The 16,058-nt window shown below is 44.3% G+C and overlaps 1 protein-coding gene across 1 annotated transcript in view; it reads right to left on the minus strand.

Moving 5' to 3' along the window:
* Positions 1–1,043: 1,043 nt before the first annotated feature.
* RHBDL3 (rhomboid like 3) overlaps positions 1,044–16,058 on the minus strand; it is a 129,537-nt gene continuing 114,522 nt past the window's right edge. Inside the window, exons 9-10 of the mRNA XM_060271999.1 lie at positions 6,147–6,207; positions 1,044–4,216 (exon numbers count right to left, since the gene is read on the minus strand). Coding sequence (XP_060127982.1) covers positions 3,945–4,216; positions 6,147–6,207 — 333 coding nt within the window. The 3' untranslated portion in view covers positions 1,044–3,944. The remainder of the gene's footprint in view (positions 4,217–6,146; positions 6,208–16,058) is intronic.

The following is a 16,058-nucleotide window of genomic DNA, read 5'->3' on the forward strand; positions in this document are numbered from 1 at the left end:
GGATGATGGGGATTGTAGTCCAAAACATCTGGAGGGCCGAAGTTTGGGGATGCCTGAATCAGACTATTGGCCCATTCCCAGCTGTTTGGAGAAGCCAGGGATCGAACCTAGAACTTTCTACATGCAAATCAGATGTTCTGCCACTGAATTTGGCCCTTCATAAAAAAGGAGGTGAGGAAATAAACCTATTTGGGGGAAACAGCAGTGCAGATGGGGACTTCAATCAATACTGCTCCAGATAGAGAATTGGTATGTCAGGGAGAAGACTAGGCTCAAATCCTTTTCCTTGACAGCTAACACGATGCGGGGGTTATTATTTTGAGGGAAGGAGCATTCAGTCATTTGAGTTGCAATGCTGCCCACACCTGCTATTTATGAGACCAGGGCTTAGGAGTCACAATTCAGAATATTATCCATGCTATTGCTGTGTACCCACCTCTCACTTTTCATAGAATCATGGAATCGTAGAGTTGGAAGGGACCCCCAAAGGTAATCTAAATCCAGTCCCCTGCAATGCAGGAATCTCAACTACAGCATCCATGACAGGAGGCCATCCAACCTCTCCTTAAAAACCTCTCCTCCGAGGAAGGAGAGTCCACAACCTCCCAAGGGAGACCGTTCCGCTGTTGGATAGCTCTTAGTGCCAGAAAGTTCTTCCTTATGTTTAGTCAGAATCTCCTTTCTTGTAATTTGAAGCCATGCTTTCCTGGGTCCAGGCAAGTCATGACGGGACGGTTGCTGTTTTAGTGCTTGTCCTGAATCTGAAACGGCAGCAGGGCTCTGCAGGCTGTTTTGTAAGTTTACACTTCCTTCTAATAAAGCACTAGAATTGACCACTCTGGCATCTGGTATCCCTGCATCAAATCACTCGCACAGAACTTCCTTTGGGCCTGTGGATCAGGACACTCATATTCTAGAAGCATGCTCCCCAGCCTTCTCTAACCTGGAGCTCTCTGGCTATACTGTGAAACCCAGCCATCCTCCTCCCCAAATGGGCAGCTCTCCCAGAGTTCCTGGCAATACACACACACACACACACACTCCAACTCAGATACACACCTTTCATAATGATGGACATTTCACTAGTAGAAAATAACTCAGATTAGCGTGTAACCTGTAGTCGTCATAGGTCTGTCACTTTGTTTTTACCTGTGGAGAGATAAAGCCCAAGTACACGAGGCTTTGGCTTCGTAATGGGGGGGGGGGAAGCCTATGACAGGGGAAAGGGATTTAACATGAACTCATTGGATTAATGAGACTGGCGCCAAACTGTGTGCCGATCACTCAAAAGCCTAAGCCTGTCTGTGGCAACAACCTGTGAGCCTATCAAGGCAAAATTCAAACACCAGTAAGACCTCAGAATCCTGGTTTCTTGCTTGCATCTTCCGCTCAGCTCTGAAGAGCCAGATTTGAGCTCTGCGCAATTCTTATCTTCCATTTAACAACCGCAAGCAAGCGAACCGTAAAAAAGGCTTTCTGCAGGACTATGGCCTTCTAATAAATGGAACGTGTGTCACATAATGAGTGGCATTTGCCCCCCCCCCCCCCCGGTTTTTCTGCAGTAAGCAAACCAGGTACTCAAAATCAGATGCTTTCTAAGCTCCAAACCGTCAAGTGTTGCCAATGTTGGATGCTTTCCGGTGGGTGTTTATTTTGGGATGGGTGCTCCACATCCATGCGTATTTTTTGCTGCATCCGTATGACATTGTTGACATCTAAATGCCAGCCTACATTTTCCTCCCATTTAATCCAGATTAACCCTTTCTAGGGTGAGTTGATTAAGCTAAAAGAACAAAAACAAAGGGGTTGCCAATGACCTGACCCCCACTTGCAATATCTGAATGACTGGTTTGCAAATTTAGACCGTGCCTGAAGTATGCAGAGTGTTCTGTGAATAATGCGACCAGGCCACCCACAACTAACCTTTCATCTGGTGAACAGTGGTGCAAATGTTTTTTTGTGTGTTGGATGATCTCCATCCCCAACTAAAGGGCAGTCTTGTTCTGGGTGTGGTTGTTTGGCGGTGGTAGTTGAATTTCCAAGTGGCATGCCACTGCGACTGGTTCTGGGAGCTAAAATTACCAGGAAGCAATGTGATAAGGCACATCCGCATGGCCTCATCATTGTGCATGCATCATTAGAAGCTAGAAAAGAAATATCTAAATACAGTGGTGCCTCGCTAGACGAATTTAATTCGTTCCACAGGTCTTTTCTTATAACGAAAAATTCGTCTAGCGAATCCCATAGGAATGCATTGAATATTTATTGAAAATTTTTTTTTTGCCCACAGGAACGCATTAATTGAATTTCAATGCATTCCTATGGGAAACCGCGTTTCGCTAGACAAATTTTTCGTAAAACAGATTCGTCTAGCGAGGCAACCTCCGCTCGAAAAATCCTTTCGTTAAGCGGAAATTTCGTTAAGCAGGGCATTCGTTAAGCGAGGCACCACTGTAATGGGATGGGAGTCCAGTGGGAATTGGAGTCCAATGACATCTCAAGGGCCATAGATCTCCCTTCCATTTTACTTCAGCAAGAACTAAGCCCTACTTGAGGTACTGTCGTCAAATGCATCCCTGACCCACTTGACTCTCTAACAGTGCAATCTTCTACATGCCTACTCAGAAGGAAGCCCCACTGAGTATAGGACTGTATCTAAAGTACATCTGCAAAATTCATAAAGCAGCATTGCAACCTGGATGGCTATTTTTCAAAACACATGAGGCAAAGGAACCCCGTCCACATTTTCCAAATAAGAACCACGTAGAGATGTTTGTTAGGGATGTGACTGGATATGTCTCCCAAGGTTGCAAGAACAACACCCCCAAAATCAAAGGGGCTGTAGAGTTGTGGTCTCTTGTCTTATCCAGTGCTATAGACGGGAGACGAAACATACGCTCTGTACGCTGAAATTTTCTGGAATAGCAAAATTGAAATAAGATACATCTAGCAACCCCTTCCCAGCCAGCAAGCAGATCCTGCTTTTTTTAAAGAATGTGTAGGACCAAGGAAGAAAATAAGAGGCCAGAAGAAAATAGCATGATTGTCCACAAAAAAATTACAAAATATTCAAGTGGTCTGCAAAGTATTCAAGAATGAAAACCCAGTCACAAACAGTGAATATCTAATTAAATATGCAGTTGAATTTAGCAACCAGGTTAAAGCACTTTCAAATCTCCCTGTGCAATTTGGTTTGTCCTTTAGTTGAGAAGTGGCCTCCACCACTGGCAAGTTGTGAACCCATATACGCTGAACCCCTTGGAAGATTTCTGTAAGACATGCTCCTCTTAACAAGACAGCAGACTTGAGGAACTGTCCAGGTTTACTGGGCATCAGCGGTGGCACTGAAGAACAACCTGACCTGTAATGCCAAGCATCCTTGGCTGAGTGCCCTTTTAGTTAAAGGAAGGAAGAGCTTTCCCTCCATGGCCTGATGGATGGCTCTTGTAAATTATGGGTATGGTAGAAGATTAACCTGGAAAAATGTAGGCAACCCAAACAAAATTTCACTATGTGCATTAGCATTCACCAGTATGTGGTGTTAAGTGTCCTGTTACACAAATATAGGGCTGAATTGTCAGCCTTTTTTTTATCATGAAAGCAACACCAAGCTACTTGCATGATCAATGGTTAGAAGGCCTGGTCCTTATGGACTACAGCGATACCGGCAAATCTCCACGCCCAAATCTTCTTCCAAACAAGTTTCTATTGGCCAGTCCCTGCTTAGGTCATCGTTTTCCAATAATATGGTCACATCCTAGCCATGCAGCATATAGTTTCCCCCCTCAACTTGTGCCATTTCAGAAGATGGATATGCTTATATCCTGTGATATTCATACAAAAATAAACCCTTCCGTTTCAATCCCACCCCGCCCCGCCCTTGAAATGGAGCTGGCAGATGGGAAGTTATCCATTTGTCCTTGAGAGTCCCTCGACCCAGGATCTCAAGGAGGTGGAGGTAGTTTCAGGTCCAACAGGCTATAGGCGAAAATGTTCCAGAAGATGGCAAAGAGAACAAACACCACATACATGGAGACAAAGATCCACCATAAGGACTGGTCTTGGAGTCTCTGCTCATAGTTCCTTAGGATGACTACGCCTAGGGTGATTCCAACAGCAACGCCCCCAAGGTGGGCGACAAAACTTGGGTGTGGGCATGGAGGGTAAGCGGATGGGTAGAACCTCAGCCACACAGCTCTTCCAAATTCAAAGCTCACTGGAAGAGAGGAGAAATGAGAGGTCACTGGTCTTTAAAGTGTTTCTAGGTTGTTTTCCCAGATATTTCAATATATTTTGGCAGTTCTGTTTTGAAATTATTATTTTTTATCATTGTCAATGAGAAAATCCAAAGCTTTTAAATATAATTGTGCACTGTTGTGCAATGTTTTATTTGCTACGGTTAAGATCCCTATAATACTATTATGAACCCAGATTTAATATTTCTGTAAATAGTTACATCAAGCATTTAAATATTTCTACAAATCCCTAAAGCAAAAAAGGTATCAACTCCCCGCTTATTGTACCATTTCATCCATACTTGCTACTTTGAAATTCCCCCCAGAGAAGAACATTGATGGGTTCACAAAGTCTTGCACTTGAATATAAAAAAGCACTGTTGCTCCACGTAAAAATATATTCTTGTCGTCTCCCCTTTTCACCAGATTTGTTAACTTCATCATGTATGCCATACCCCGGGCTACGTTTCAAAATGTTCCCAAGTATGTTCTTATTTTACTTTCAACTGCATAGGTTTTCTGCTCTGTTGTTTGCTGACCTGGGCTCCTTTGGTAGGAAAGGCAGGATAGGATATAAACAAACAAACAAATAAACAAACTTGGTTCCTCTGCACACCCTAAAGAGGTTCAGTTTGACAGCAGCAACCAAGGGCAGAACAAGCGCTGTGTGCAACATGGGGCAGCTACCAAAAACAGCACACCTGCCTGGCGTTTTCTTATACAGTGGTACCTCTACTTACGAATTTAATGCATTCCGAACGCACATTCGTAAGTCGAAAAAAATTGTAAGTCGAATCCCGTAGGAATGCATTGGGAGAAAAAATTCGTAAGTCGAAGCAACCCTATCTAAAAATTCGTAAGTAGAAAAAATCCTATCTAAACAGCATCCAAGATGGCGGACAGAGCTCCATTCGTAAGTAGAAACATTCGTAAGTCGAGTCATTCGTAAGTAGAGGTACCACTGTATAACAAGCAATTACACTTGGAGAATGTTGCGATAGCTCAGCTACGCAGTCTGTTTCCCTGCTGGCATCCTCACGATGAAGCGAGGATGTCGTCATATCTGAAGCAGATGCTTCCAGCTCTTGACTTATGTTGTTTGTACAATTTTCTATTTCCCAAAATCAATAAACATCTTTCAAAAAGAAGAAGAGGATGACACCAGGAACAGAACTGTACTGCACAGAATGTTACAGAGGCCAATGGGAGAGAGCTCGACAGAGGAATGCTGGCTTTGGTGATTGCCCCGTGTTGTTCATAAGGCTGCGTTTACTCCCAAGAAGCACAAAACTCTCCAATCCAGAAGTGTGCTTTACTCTTTCCAGGGTCAGAACCAAAGCGAGCGATAATGACTACTACAGCCAATAAAAGGTTTTATAAAAAAAGGCAAAGGACCCCTGGACAGTTAAGTCCAGTCAAAGGTGAATATGGGGTTGCGGCGATCATCTTGTTTTGAGGCTGAGGGAGCCAGCGTTTGTCCACAGCTTTCCGGGTCACGTGGCCAGCATGACTAAACCGCTTCTGGCACAACGAGACACCGTGATGGAAACCAGAGCACACAGAAATGCCGTTTACCTTCCTGCCACAGCGGTACCTATTTATCTACTTGCACTGGCATGCTTTCAAACTGCTAGGTGGGCAGAAGCTGGGACAGAGCAATGGGAGCTCATCCCGTTGCAGGGATTCGAACAGCTGACCTTTTGATCGGCAAGCGCAAGAGACTCAGTGGTTTAGACCACAGCGCCACCCACGTCAATATTATGCCTCCCAATGTGTCAATGCAATTTACAGATAAGGAGGCTACTCAGATGGGAAACGTATGGGGCATTTAGATCCTAAAAGGAGGTGCAGTAATGATTAATTTAAAATGACAACAACCTAGGCACATATCAAGCATATGAGGATACTTACTACAGATCAAGGCAACAGCCATGCGCAACAGCTTGAATTGGCACTTCATTCCAGACCAGTTCTGGGGGGGAAAGAGGAGAGAGAGGGGAGTCACCAATCTCCAATTAAGTGTTTCACATGCTGATAATCTGGAGGCAGGTATGAATCTAAAGGACCCAGTGGGCTCTCTCCTACCCCCCCACCCACCCAAGGCAGCAAACTAGCTTCCCTCCAGCTTCTGCAGCCTTTGGCATACTCTCAATTCACTGGGCTTCAGGGCAGAGAGAAACAAAATCAAAGATTAGCTTTCTGAAGTCAGTCAATTCTGCCTGCTTCTTAAGTCAGCAGCAATGCTGGCCAGAAGAGGGAGATGTTTTAAAACAAACCGACGGCATGGGGAATGCCAGTTTACCCCCCCCCCCTGCAACACACAACACTGCATAATCCGCATGGGGTTTTGAATGCCTGTCCTTTCCACTGTGAAACCTTACTCAGGAGTCCCCAAGCGATTCTCACAGTTCATCTGTTGGGTGAAACGTCTGGGGGTGGGGGGTGGGGGAGGAAAAAAAGAGATAGGGGTTGACCCACCAAATGGTAAATTGCCATCTACTTTCTAACAATTTCGCAGATAAAAAGAAGGAGGACTCTGCTGCAACAGAATAGAGATTCAGATATGGGACTCTTGCCCCTAGGTATGGTTGAATCTGTCAATTTCAATTCCTCTCTGTTTCTCATTTTTCAGTTCACATTTCTGCAGCAATCTGCAGTTTAGGAAAAAAGATCCTAATGAAACTTAAGCAGCGACTGAATGCAAATTTCTCCTAATAAACACATTTTTTTGTATGCCGTTTTCAAGATTCTACGTATTTTCACAAGCAATTGTACCCAATGTATACTCACTAATATATGCATTTTATGCACATTGGCTGGACAACTGCAGCACAAAACTGGAGAAGTGAAAATTTCAAAGGATATTTGTGTGTCAGTTCATATATGGGTCTAAGGAGGGCAAATCAGGTAGATTCTTGTTAAAATGCAAACAACATCACATTTGTCCCCAATCCCTATCTTCCCCAAATGTATTTTTTATTTTTTTAAAATGTATTATTCTGTGTTTCCTTTTATGGACAGAGCAGCATTTTTATATAGACCATCTTTAACGTGACTGATATCATCCGTTTATGCAAATATCTCTCGTTTTCAATCTGTGACATGTTGCTCTCCCCCCCCCATCTACCTCCCCACCGCAAATAAAAAGAACAACCTGCAGCGTACACTGTGCTTTCCTAAGCAGGAAATTGGAAAGACCTTGTGGCACACAGCTTAGAAGTAGTGGAGGATCAATAAGAGAGCACTGCTGCAAAGTAATGAAACCTGCAAAATTTAGAGGACAAGCTCAGTTCTCAAGGAAGAGAGACCGAAGGAAAGACTAATATTTAAGCACAGAGCTGATGGGTTAGAATGGATAACGACCTTACAGATGTAGTTAAGGCACTTTGCTGAAAAGGTATTTAGGTAAGAAAGCACTCACTTCATCACATGTTCAATATTTGCACGCCAAGGCAGTAACTAAAGGTGCTTTACAGCATAGCCTTTCCAGAGTATGCAACCATGCTGACAATCTTCAGCATGGATTATGACTGGGGTAGCATCAGAAATGTTTATTTGTTAGGCTTATACATTGATAGCATTTTCTGTTGGTCAGATCAGCAAAAAAATTCTACCTGTCAAAACACGGTAGGCTCCTTTGGGTATTAAATAACACATCGTGGAATCATACACAACACAGTGCCTGATCCCTCTGTCCCCTTATTTAGATGTATCTTGCACACATATTCTATAGCGCAGGGAAATCTGAACCCAACTGTGACAAGTGAACAATTATTACACATCAGTTGTGCTACTTGTGATCCCTCCCCTGCCCCTACAGCCAGCTCCAGTGATTGTGAAAATTGCCACTAATTATATCTGTGACCTTGTGAGAATGTATCCAGGAAAGGCTAGAACTGTGAGATCATTATTGCCCATTATTTAGGGAAATTGCGACAGCAGAACTGTAAGGAAAGAAAGAGAAATGAGCATTCCAGCTCGTAACTTGCTCCGATGCATAGGAGAATTTCTCATTTAGTTATTATGCAGCATCAAGGAAATACATGTTGGAACTGGTATCAGAAAGAGAGGAATTCTCAACCCTACGCATGGCTATTTGGAAGTAAGCCTCACTGACTTCAATGATGCAAAGTTGTATAAGATTGCAGTCTTAAATATCTATCTCTTCTACCACTTTATATTATGTGTATCTCTAAAACATAGGGCAGCAGAACATACATTGCAGTGCTGACCAACATAACAGGAAACAGACAAATCCAGAGTTAGTAACCTCAATATATTTAAAGATCAGGAGCTAAGACTCGAAGCACCCAGCTTTCTTTTCTCCGACAGAAATCAGTGCTACCATCTGTTTGTCCTTGACGCTAGGCAATGCTACAAAATACTGCCTGATCCAAAGGCAAGCTTCTTGAGTGTTGATTCTCAATAATTTCAGTGGATCAGGAAAGTTGAGCAAGCCATAGGGATTTTTCCAGGGTGGGGTGTTAGCAAAGCAAATTCTACAAACAAACAAACAAACAAACAAACATAACTAGCATCAGAAAACAGGTCTATCATTTCTGGTACCGTGTTTCCCCTTTTTTAATACGTAGTCAGAAAGTAAGCCATGGCAGGGTTTTTAACCATTTGAGAGCTATAAGACATACCCCGAAAATAAGCCATACTTCCGCACCAGCTAGCAGGACCCAGCATGCCGGCCGCGACAGGAGGAGGAAGCCTGCCGGGTCGGGTCAGTGCCCGGAAGCGGCGGTGGCTGCTTTAGTGCCAATAAAGCGTGCAGCAGTGCCGCACGGAGCACCAGCCAGCAGGACCCAGCTCCTGCAATGCCGGCCGCGGCAGGAGGAGGAAGCCTGTGGGGTCGGGTGGGTGCCCAGAAGCGGTGGCGGCTGCAGCGCTGACAAAGCGTGAAGCAGCGCCGCACGAAGCACCAAGGGCACGAGCGGCAGGAGGAAAGAGAGAGAGGCTCGTTACTTGCGGCACTTTAAGAGAAGCAGCCAGAACCGATCTCCATATTCCGAGCCTCCCTTTTGCGCGTGCGGGCATGTTAAAGCCCCGATCACTTCACTCCCCACTTCTTCCTCGCCATCCCTCCCTTTCACGCATTGCCTTGACCCCGCAGCCCCCCTCCCTGGCCATCTTCCCCTAAGTGCAGCGCTGCTTCGTGAGCGCTGCAGCCGCACGCTCTATGTGTGTGCTGCAGCCGCACGCTCTATGTGTGTGCGCGTGTCTCTTTCTTTCTCTCCCTGTGCGTCCGTCTCTGTGTGTGTGTGTGTGTGTGTGTGTGCGCGCGCGCGTCTCTCTCTCTCCCCCCCCGTGCGTCTCTGTGTGTGTGTGTTTGTGCGCGTCTCTTTCTTTCTCTCCCCGTGCATCCGTCTCTCTCTGTGTGTGTGTTTGTGCGCGTCTCTTTCTTTCTCTCCCCCGTGCGTCCGTCTCTCTCTGTGTGTGTGTTTGTGCGCGTCTCTTTCTTTCTCTCCCCGTGCATCCGTCTCTCTCTGTGTGTGTGTTTGTGCGCGTCTCTTTCTTTCTCTCCCCGTGCATCCGTCTCTCTCTGTGTGTGTGTTTGTGCGCGTCTCTTTCTTTCTCTCCCCCGTGCGTCCGTCTCTCTCTGTGTGTGTGTGCGCGCGTCTCTTTCTCTCTCTCCCCCGTGCGTCTCTGTGTGTGTGTGTGTGTGTGCGCGCGTCTCTTTCTTTCTCTCCCTGTGCGTGTCTCTCTCTCAGTGTGTGTGTGTGTGTGTGTGTGTGTGTTTGCGCGCGCGCGCGTCTCCCCCCCCCACAGAGAAAAGGTTCCGCTTCGGCTCGTCATTCAGCCGCGCGCGCGCGCCAGGGGCATGGGCCCAAGCCTCGTCCCCCTCGCGCTTCCCTCACAAGCATCTCAGAGCGGGACGGGTCACGGCCTCCCTCCTCATTCCTCGGCCGGCGTGAGAGAGCCCGGGGAGCAGAAGGATCCCAGGTTTAACCCCCAGGTACCCCCAAGTTTGAAATTCTGGAGAGCTGCTGCCAGCCTGGTTGACAGCAAAACCTGGATAGCACAGTAGGCTAGAGTGTGGTGTTTATAATGTGCGCGGAAGAGAGCACCGAGTGTCCTGAGCCAGTGGGACCCAGTTGTACCAGCACTTTAAAAAAAAGACACCCCCTGAAAATAAGCCACCGTGTGTTTTTTTGAGGAAAAAAAGTTATAAGACGGTGTCTTAAAAAAGGGGAAACACGGTAGATCTGGTGACTGAGCTGTGTTGAGGCCTGGGTAGACCTGGCCTCTGAGAAGCTTGTAATCTAGGTCTGTTGCTCCATTGTTTTCCAGCAGATAGACCTGCTGCTTATCTATGGGTGGGCGGACCTGACTGTCCGGCAACATCTTTCCACTTATCACTGGAACCCTCCATCCTTTTTCCCTGGCTTCCTTCATCTCCTCCAGCCCTTCACTACGTAATTGCACTGCTGCTGCTACAATCAACTTCATTGCCCACTCCCCATTGTACTAATTTAAAAGACAACTGCAAATCCTAAGCTAACAACAATTGACTACAGTTTGAGATTGCCATACACTCCTTCCAGCAAAATGCGTATAACACTTTTCAATAGGAAAGGCATCAGAACTCCCCAAGCTGCATTTCTGAAAGGCCCTCTATAAGAATCAGTTCTACTCAGTCTATTAACAGACACAGAAATACCAGAAGATACCAACAGAACGGGGAAGAATTTGCTAGGTGTCACCACCAAAGGCGTGGATCTTCTGCAATTCTGATTGCAGAATTCAGTATGTGGATTACAGATTCCTGGACATTATTGCTTGCATTTTAAAGAATCCTTCAAAACAAACAAATGTCAAAATAAAAAATTGTCCAGTAGCACCTTAGAGACCAACTAAGTTTGTTCTGGGTATAAGATTTTGGGTGCCTGCACACTATCTGAAGAAGTGTGCATGCACACTATCTGAAGAAGTGTGCATGCACACGAAAGCTTATACCTAGAACAAACTTAGTTGGTCTCTAAGGTGCTACTGGACAATTTTTTAATTTTATTTTTTATTTCGACTGTGTGTCAGACCAACACGGCTACCCACCTGAATCTAGAAACAAATGTCAACCTCTCATGTTCATTGTTTTGATATATGTATGCTGGAAAATCCAGGCCTGGGAGCTCATGCCATCAGCTTCTGGAGAAATCACCAATGTCATGAAACAAGTTGGCTTTTTTATTTATCCTGTCCTTTCTCCAAGGAGCTCAGGGTGGCATACAACTGGGGTCAGTAGAAGGTAGCTCAGGATCTACTTATAGATCTGTTGGTGCTTTATAGAACATTGGCAAGGGTTTCTGGCTCTCAACTGATCAGCCGTGGCAACAACAACATAACTTTTCCCACCTGAATGGGAGTGTTGAAATGAAGAAAGCCAACCAGGAGCAGACTGTTGCATGAAAGGACTATGAGGTTAGTTCTGGTCCTGTACACAAATTTCCAGGCTCAGAATACGCTTAGAGGCACCCTGTTCTTTAATACTAACTATATGCCTAAGGTCTGATCAATTCTGACACTCAACATTCCTTTAATCTTATGTATTTTGCACCAGGCACTCATCGATGGATCTCAGGGTTCTAGTAAAAAAACAAAGTCATGAGTCAGAGCATCTAATGTCTGAGCACAGAGTACACTGAAACAGGCTTGGCTACAGAACAACAACAACAACAAAAACTCCAACAACCTAGTAATACAGATATGACAAGTCATCACCCCAGGAATTTTTCATAACCCACTTCACAAAACTTCCAAGTCTCTGGCTGGGCCTGTGGTAGACTCATTTTTCTTTTATGAACAAAGCTCTGGGTGAGATGCGAGGGCTAACCAAGCAAAATATTACAGATCAATAAATCTGAACTTAAGAACCCAGAGATGAAAAATCAATAAATTTTATGTGCACTCTGGGGGTGGGGTCCGACAAGATGCACACACACTCATGGACATAGATCTGAGATGAGTTCTTCAATTTCCTTTTTTATTGCACAAGCCCTGACAGTTTTATAACTTTATCCAAATCTCCTCACTTCCTCTCCTTCTTCCCCCTGAGAGGACAGTTTTAATCTCCCTCCTTCTATGGGGGTAGCTGAACACAGTTGGGGTGCAATTAGTTGTTCAGTGCCAGGTGTTTTGTGTTAATAGCCCCCAGGAAATGTGAAGATAAGACAGATAAGCAAATGGCAAGAGATGCTTTTTTGCGAGCCTTTCCAGCTTTTGTCGACTTCTGGAGACGCCCTAGGTAAAGGTAAAGGGACCCGTGACCATTAGGTCCAGTCGTGACTAACTCTGGGGTTGCGGCGCTAATCTCGCGTTATTGGCCGAGGGAGCCAGCAAACAGCTTCCAGGTCATGTGGCCAGCATGACAAAGCCGCTTCTGGCGAACCAGAGCAGCACACGGAAACGCCGTTTACCTTCCTGCTTGGAGCGGTACCTATTTATCTACTTGCAATTTGATGTGCTTTCGAACTGCTGGGTTGGCAGGAGCAGGGACCGAGCAACGGGAGCTCACCCCGTCGCGGGGATTCGAACCGCCAACCTTCTGATCGGCAAGCCCTAGGCTCTGTGGTTTAACCCACAGCGCCCTAACAGGTCCCTAAAAATGTGCAGATGAGCAGAACAAACATTATAGGCAGACTCCAAAAGTGTCACAGAACTTAGTATATGTCTACAATTCACAGCCAAAGCCTTGGTTAGCAGCTGAACTGATCCTTAGCCATGGTAACTGACTATCAGGGAGTTCAAATATTATATATTTGGGTTCATTTTAGGATGGATGAATCTGCCAGTTTTAGTCTCAGTTTCTAATTCTTCCTACTGTAAGTTTCGCTTGCCCCATTTCCAAATACATTTGTAATTGAAAACAATGGCTGGATTTTCCAAAAACATCTCTGCATCTGATCATTCGGGGGGAAAATACATATTCACAAACTTAGGACAACTGTCTTTGAGGAAAAGGATTTCCATAAAGCTAGTTGCGGGGAGATGCTTTTATGGTCTAAAATAATTGGTAGCAAACCACAACACAACTGGAAATACAGTTGGCAAAAACAGCAAAAGAATTTAGGTCTACAGTTGATTGAAAATATTTTGCCGTACATCTGGAGGGCTGGCTTAAAACTTTTCTGTTAGAGTGACAATGGAGTAGTCTTAGTATAAGGTTATTTCTAGATAGTTTTATATCCTGCAGAGATTAAGAAAGATTATGGGATCAGGAGTAAGTATTTGCTGGAAAGGATGTCATGGGAAGGGAACTTACATTCACATCTAGTGGGTCTGCCCTCAAATACAAACATACCTAGTAGAAGTCATGCATGTTAGTTGTACTATAGCAGGTTTTTGCTTACAGGGCTTTCTTTAGTTTTTTAAGAGCTTCCAAAAATGAAAGATTGGGATTTTATTCAAAGCATTCAAACTGCAAATATATTGAACTTAATTTGGCCCTGGAAAGACTTTGAAATGCCAAATGTCGGTGAATTAGCAAGATCTGGGACATTATACAGGTAGTTATAGAACCAAACAAAACATGTTTTATTAAACTGAGAATAGCCAGAATTTCTGGTGATACACTTACAAGTTACTTGGGAGACTGACTTATCCACTATATACCCAGTAGGCCACTATGGTCTGTGCGAGTCTTTATCCTGTAAGTTCCAAATATCTCAGAAGCCTGTTCTACAATAACTCTGTGAAGGGTTTTCAGGGTGGTGGCACAATTCTGTGAAATAGCATTTCTGTTGAGAGGTGACAGGTTCACTCTGCACTTTCTGGAAAGAGTTGAATATATTATTTTTGTTCCAACAGGCTTTCCCAGTTGTATAAATGGGTCTGTGCCAGGGTGTCTATTTTGTATTGTATTGCTTTTTTGTGAGTTTTTTTTTTAAGTTTCCATTTCATTTTGCAATGTATTTCATTTTGCAACAAGACCTATTGCAAACTCGTTGACTATCTTTGCATTATTCACCCATAACAGCATTCGAGGTCTCGCGAAAGAAAGGGAAATACATCGCCACACCATGCAAATAACATACAAAAATAAACTCTAATCAAGGAGATCTCTCCCAAGGCCACCATGAGACTGTAAGGAAGTTCCTTGTCTGCTCTTCCTGTCTCATGTCCATTAATCAGCTTGAGGTGTTTGTGTAGAAGGTGATTAATAAAATTATGTTTATTAATAGCAATAATAATGAAGTAAAAATATTTGGTAATATTTTGCTGTGGAAGAACACAGCAAGAACAACCCCACATCGTTCAGCCTGGACACTGAGGTCCAGCTCCGAGGGCCTTCTGGCGGTTTCCTCCCTGCGAGAAGTAAGGTTACAGGGAACCAGGCAGAGGGCCTTCTCGGTAGTGGCACCTGCCCTGTGGAACGCTCTCCCATCAGATGTCAAGGAGATAAGTACAGTCATACCTTGGTTTAAGTACGCTTCGGTTTGAGTACTTTCAGTTTAAGTATTCCGCGGACCCACCTGGAACGGATTAATCCACTTTCCATTACTTTCAATGGGAAAGTTCGCTTCAGGTTAAGTACGCTTCAGGTTAAGTACAGACTTCCGGAACCAATTGTGTACTTAAACCGAGGTACCACTGTAACTATATAACCTTTAGAAGACACCTGATGGCAGCCCTGTATAGGGAAGCTTTTTAAGGTTTAATGTTGTATTATATTTTTATATACATTGGAAGCCGCCCAGAGTGGCTGGGGCAACCCAGTCAGATAGGAGGGTACAAATAATAGATTATTATGATGATCAAGAATAAATTCCAGAAGTTCTAAAAACTGGGATTGGTATGGACAGGCTGTGAATATTCTGTTAAAGTCTCTACATATTGTAAACTAAAAAAATATTAATAATGATGATTTTATTTTTGGAACCATGGAGATCAGGTTTAGAATGTGCCTTCATGGAGAAGGGTACCTCTAAGAAGCAGGCATGATGCAATGTGGGACTGACATCATGCATATTTAAGAAAACCACACGGCTTTCGACGGTCCCACCAGCCCCTTCATCTGTAGTACAGAACAGAGGAGTGCCAGCATCTATGGACTGTGGTGAAGTGTGATTTGTGCCCTGGATATGAATCTGACAAGTCTCAAAGACCACCACGCAGATATGCTTCTAGGCTAATGATTCAGGCAGTGAGGGAAATTGCTGGAGAATGCTCCCATCTGTGTCTTACAGTGCTCATGGGTTTCGTCTATAAATTACTCCAGCCATTGAACAAAAACCCCAAAAACCTTTGCTTCTTTTCTTCTAAACTAATTTTCTTTTGCGCAGTTCTCCGCAAAGATAAGTAACATAGTCAAAAGGCTCAGGGTGCAGCTATTAAATATTGTGTTTTCTCCTCCACTCTTTGTTTTCATGCATCTTTATTTAGTTTATTCCCCCCCCCCTTTATTACTTCCCGTCGGGTGAAATGCCTTATTGCTTGCTCTTCGTTTATTTATTTGCAGGAACATTTCATTCTGCAGCCAAGGACGTTTTTATTTCTTGCAGCTACCCAGAGGCACTCAGGGGAAGCAAAAAGATTCCAACAAACCTTTTCTCCCACAAGCAAACGAAGAAGCATAACGAAAAGATGAGCACTGACATTAATGGGATGCAGAAACAAACGCAAAAGATCATTTTCATTATGGAAGATTTCCCCTCGTCAGCATTAAGTGAGAACGCTTTGTTTCAAATGCCAGAACTGGGTAATGTGAGAATATTCTACAGCCAAGCATGAACAACATAACACTCTTGTGGCATCATAAACTAACACATCTATTATGGTATAAGCTTTTGATGGTACATGAATACCATATGTGCCACTCTA

The sequence above is a fragment of the Zootoca vivipara genome, chromosome 2, assembly GCF_963506605.1.
Source record: "Zootoca vivipara chromosome 2, rZooViv1.1, whole genome shotgun sequence".
Lineage (NCBI taxonomy): Eukaryota > Metazoa > Chordata > Lepidosauria > Squamata > Lacertidae > Zootoca > Zootoca vivipara.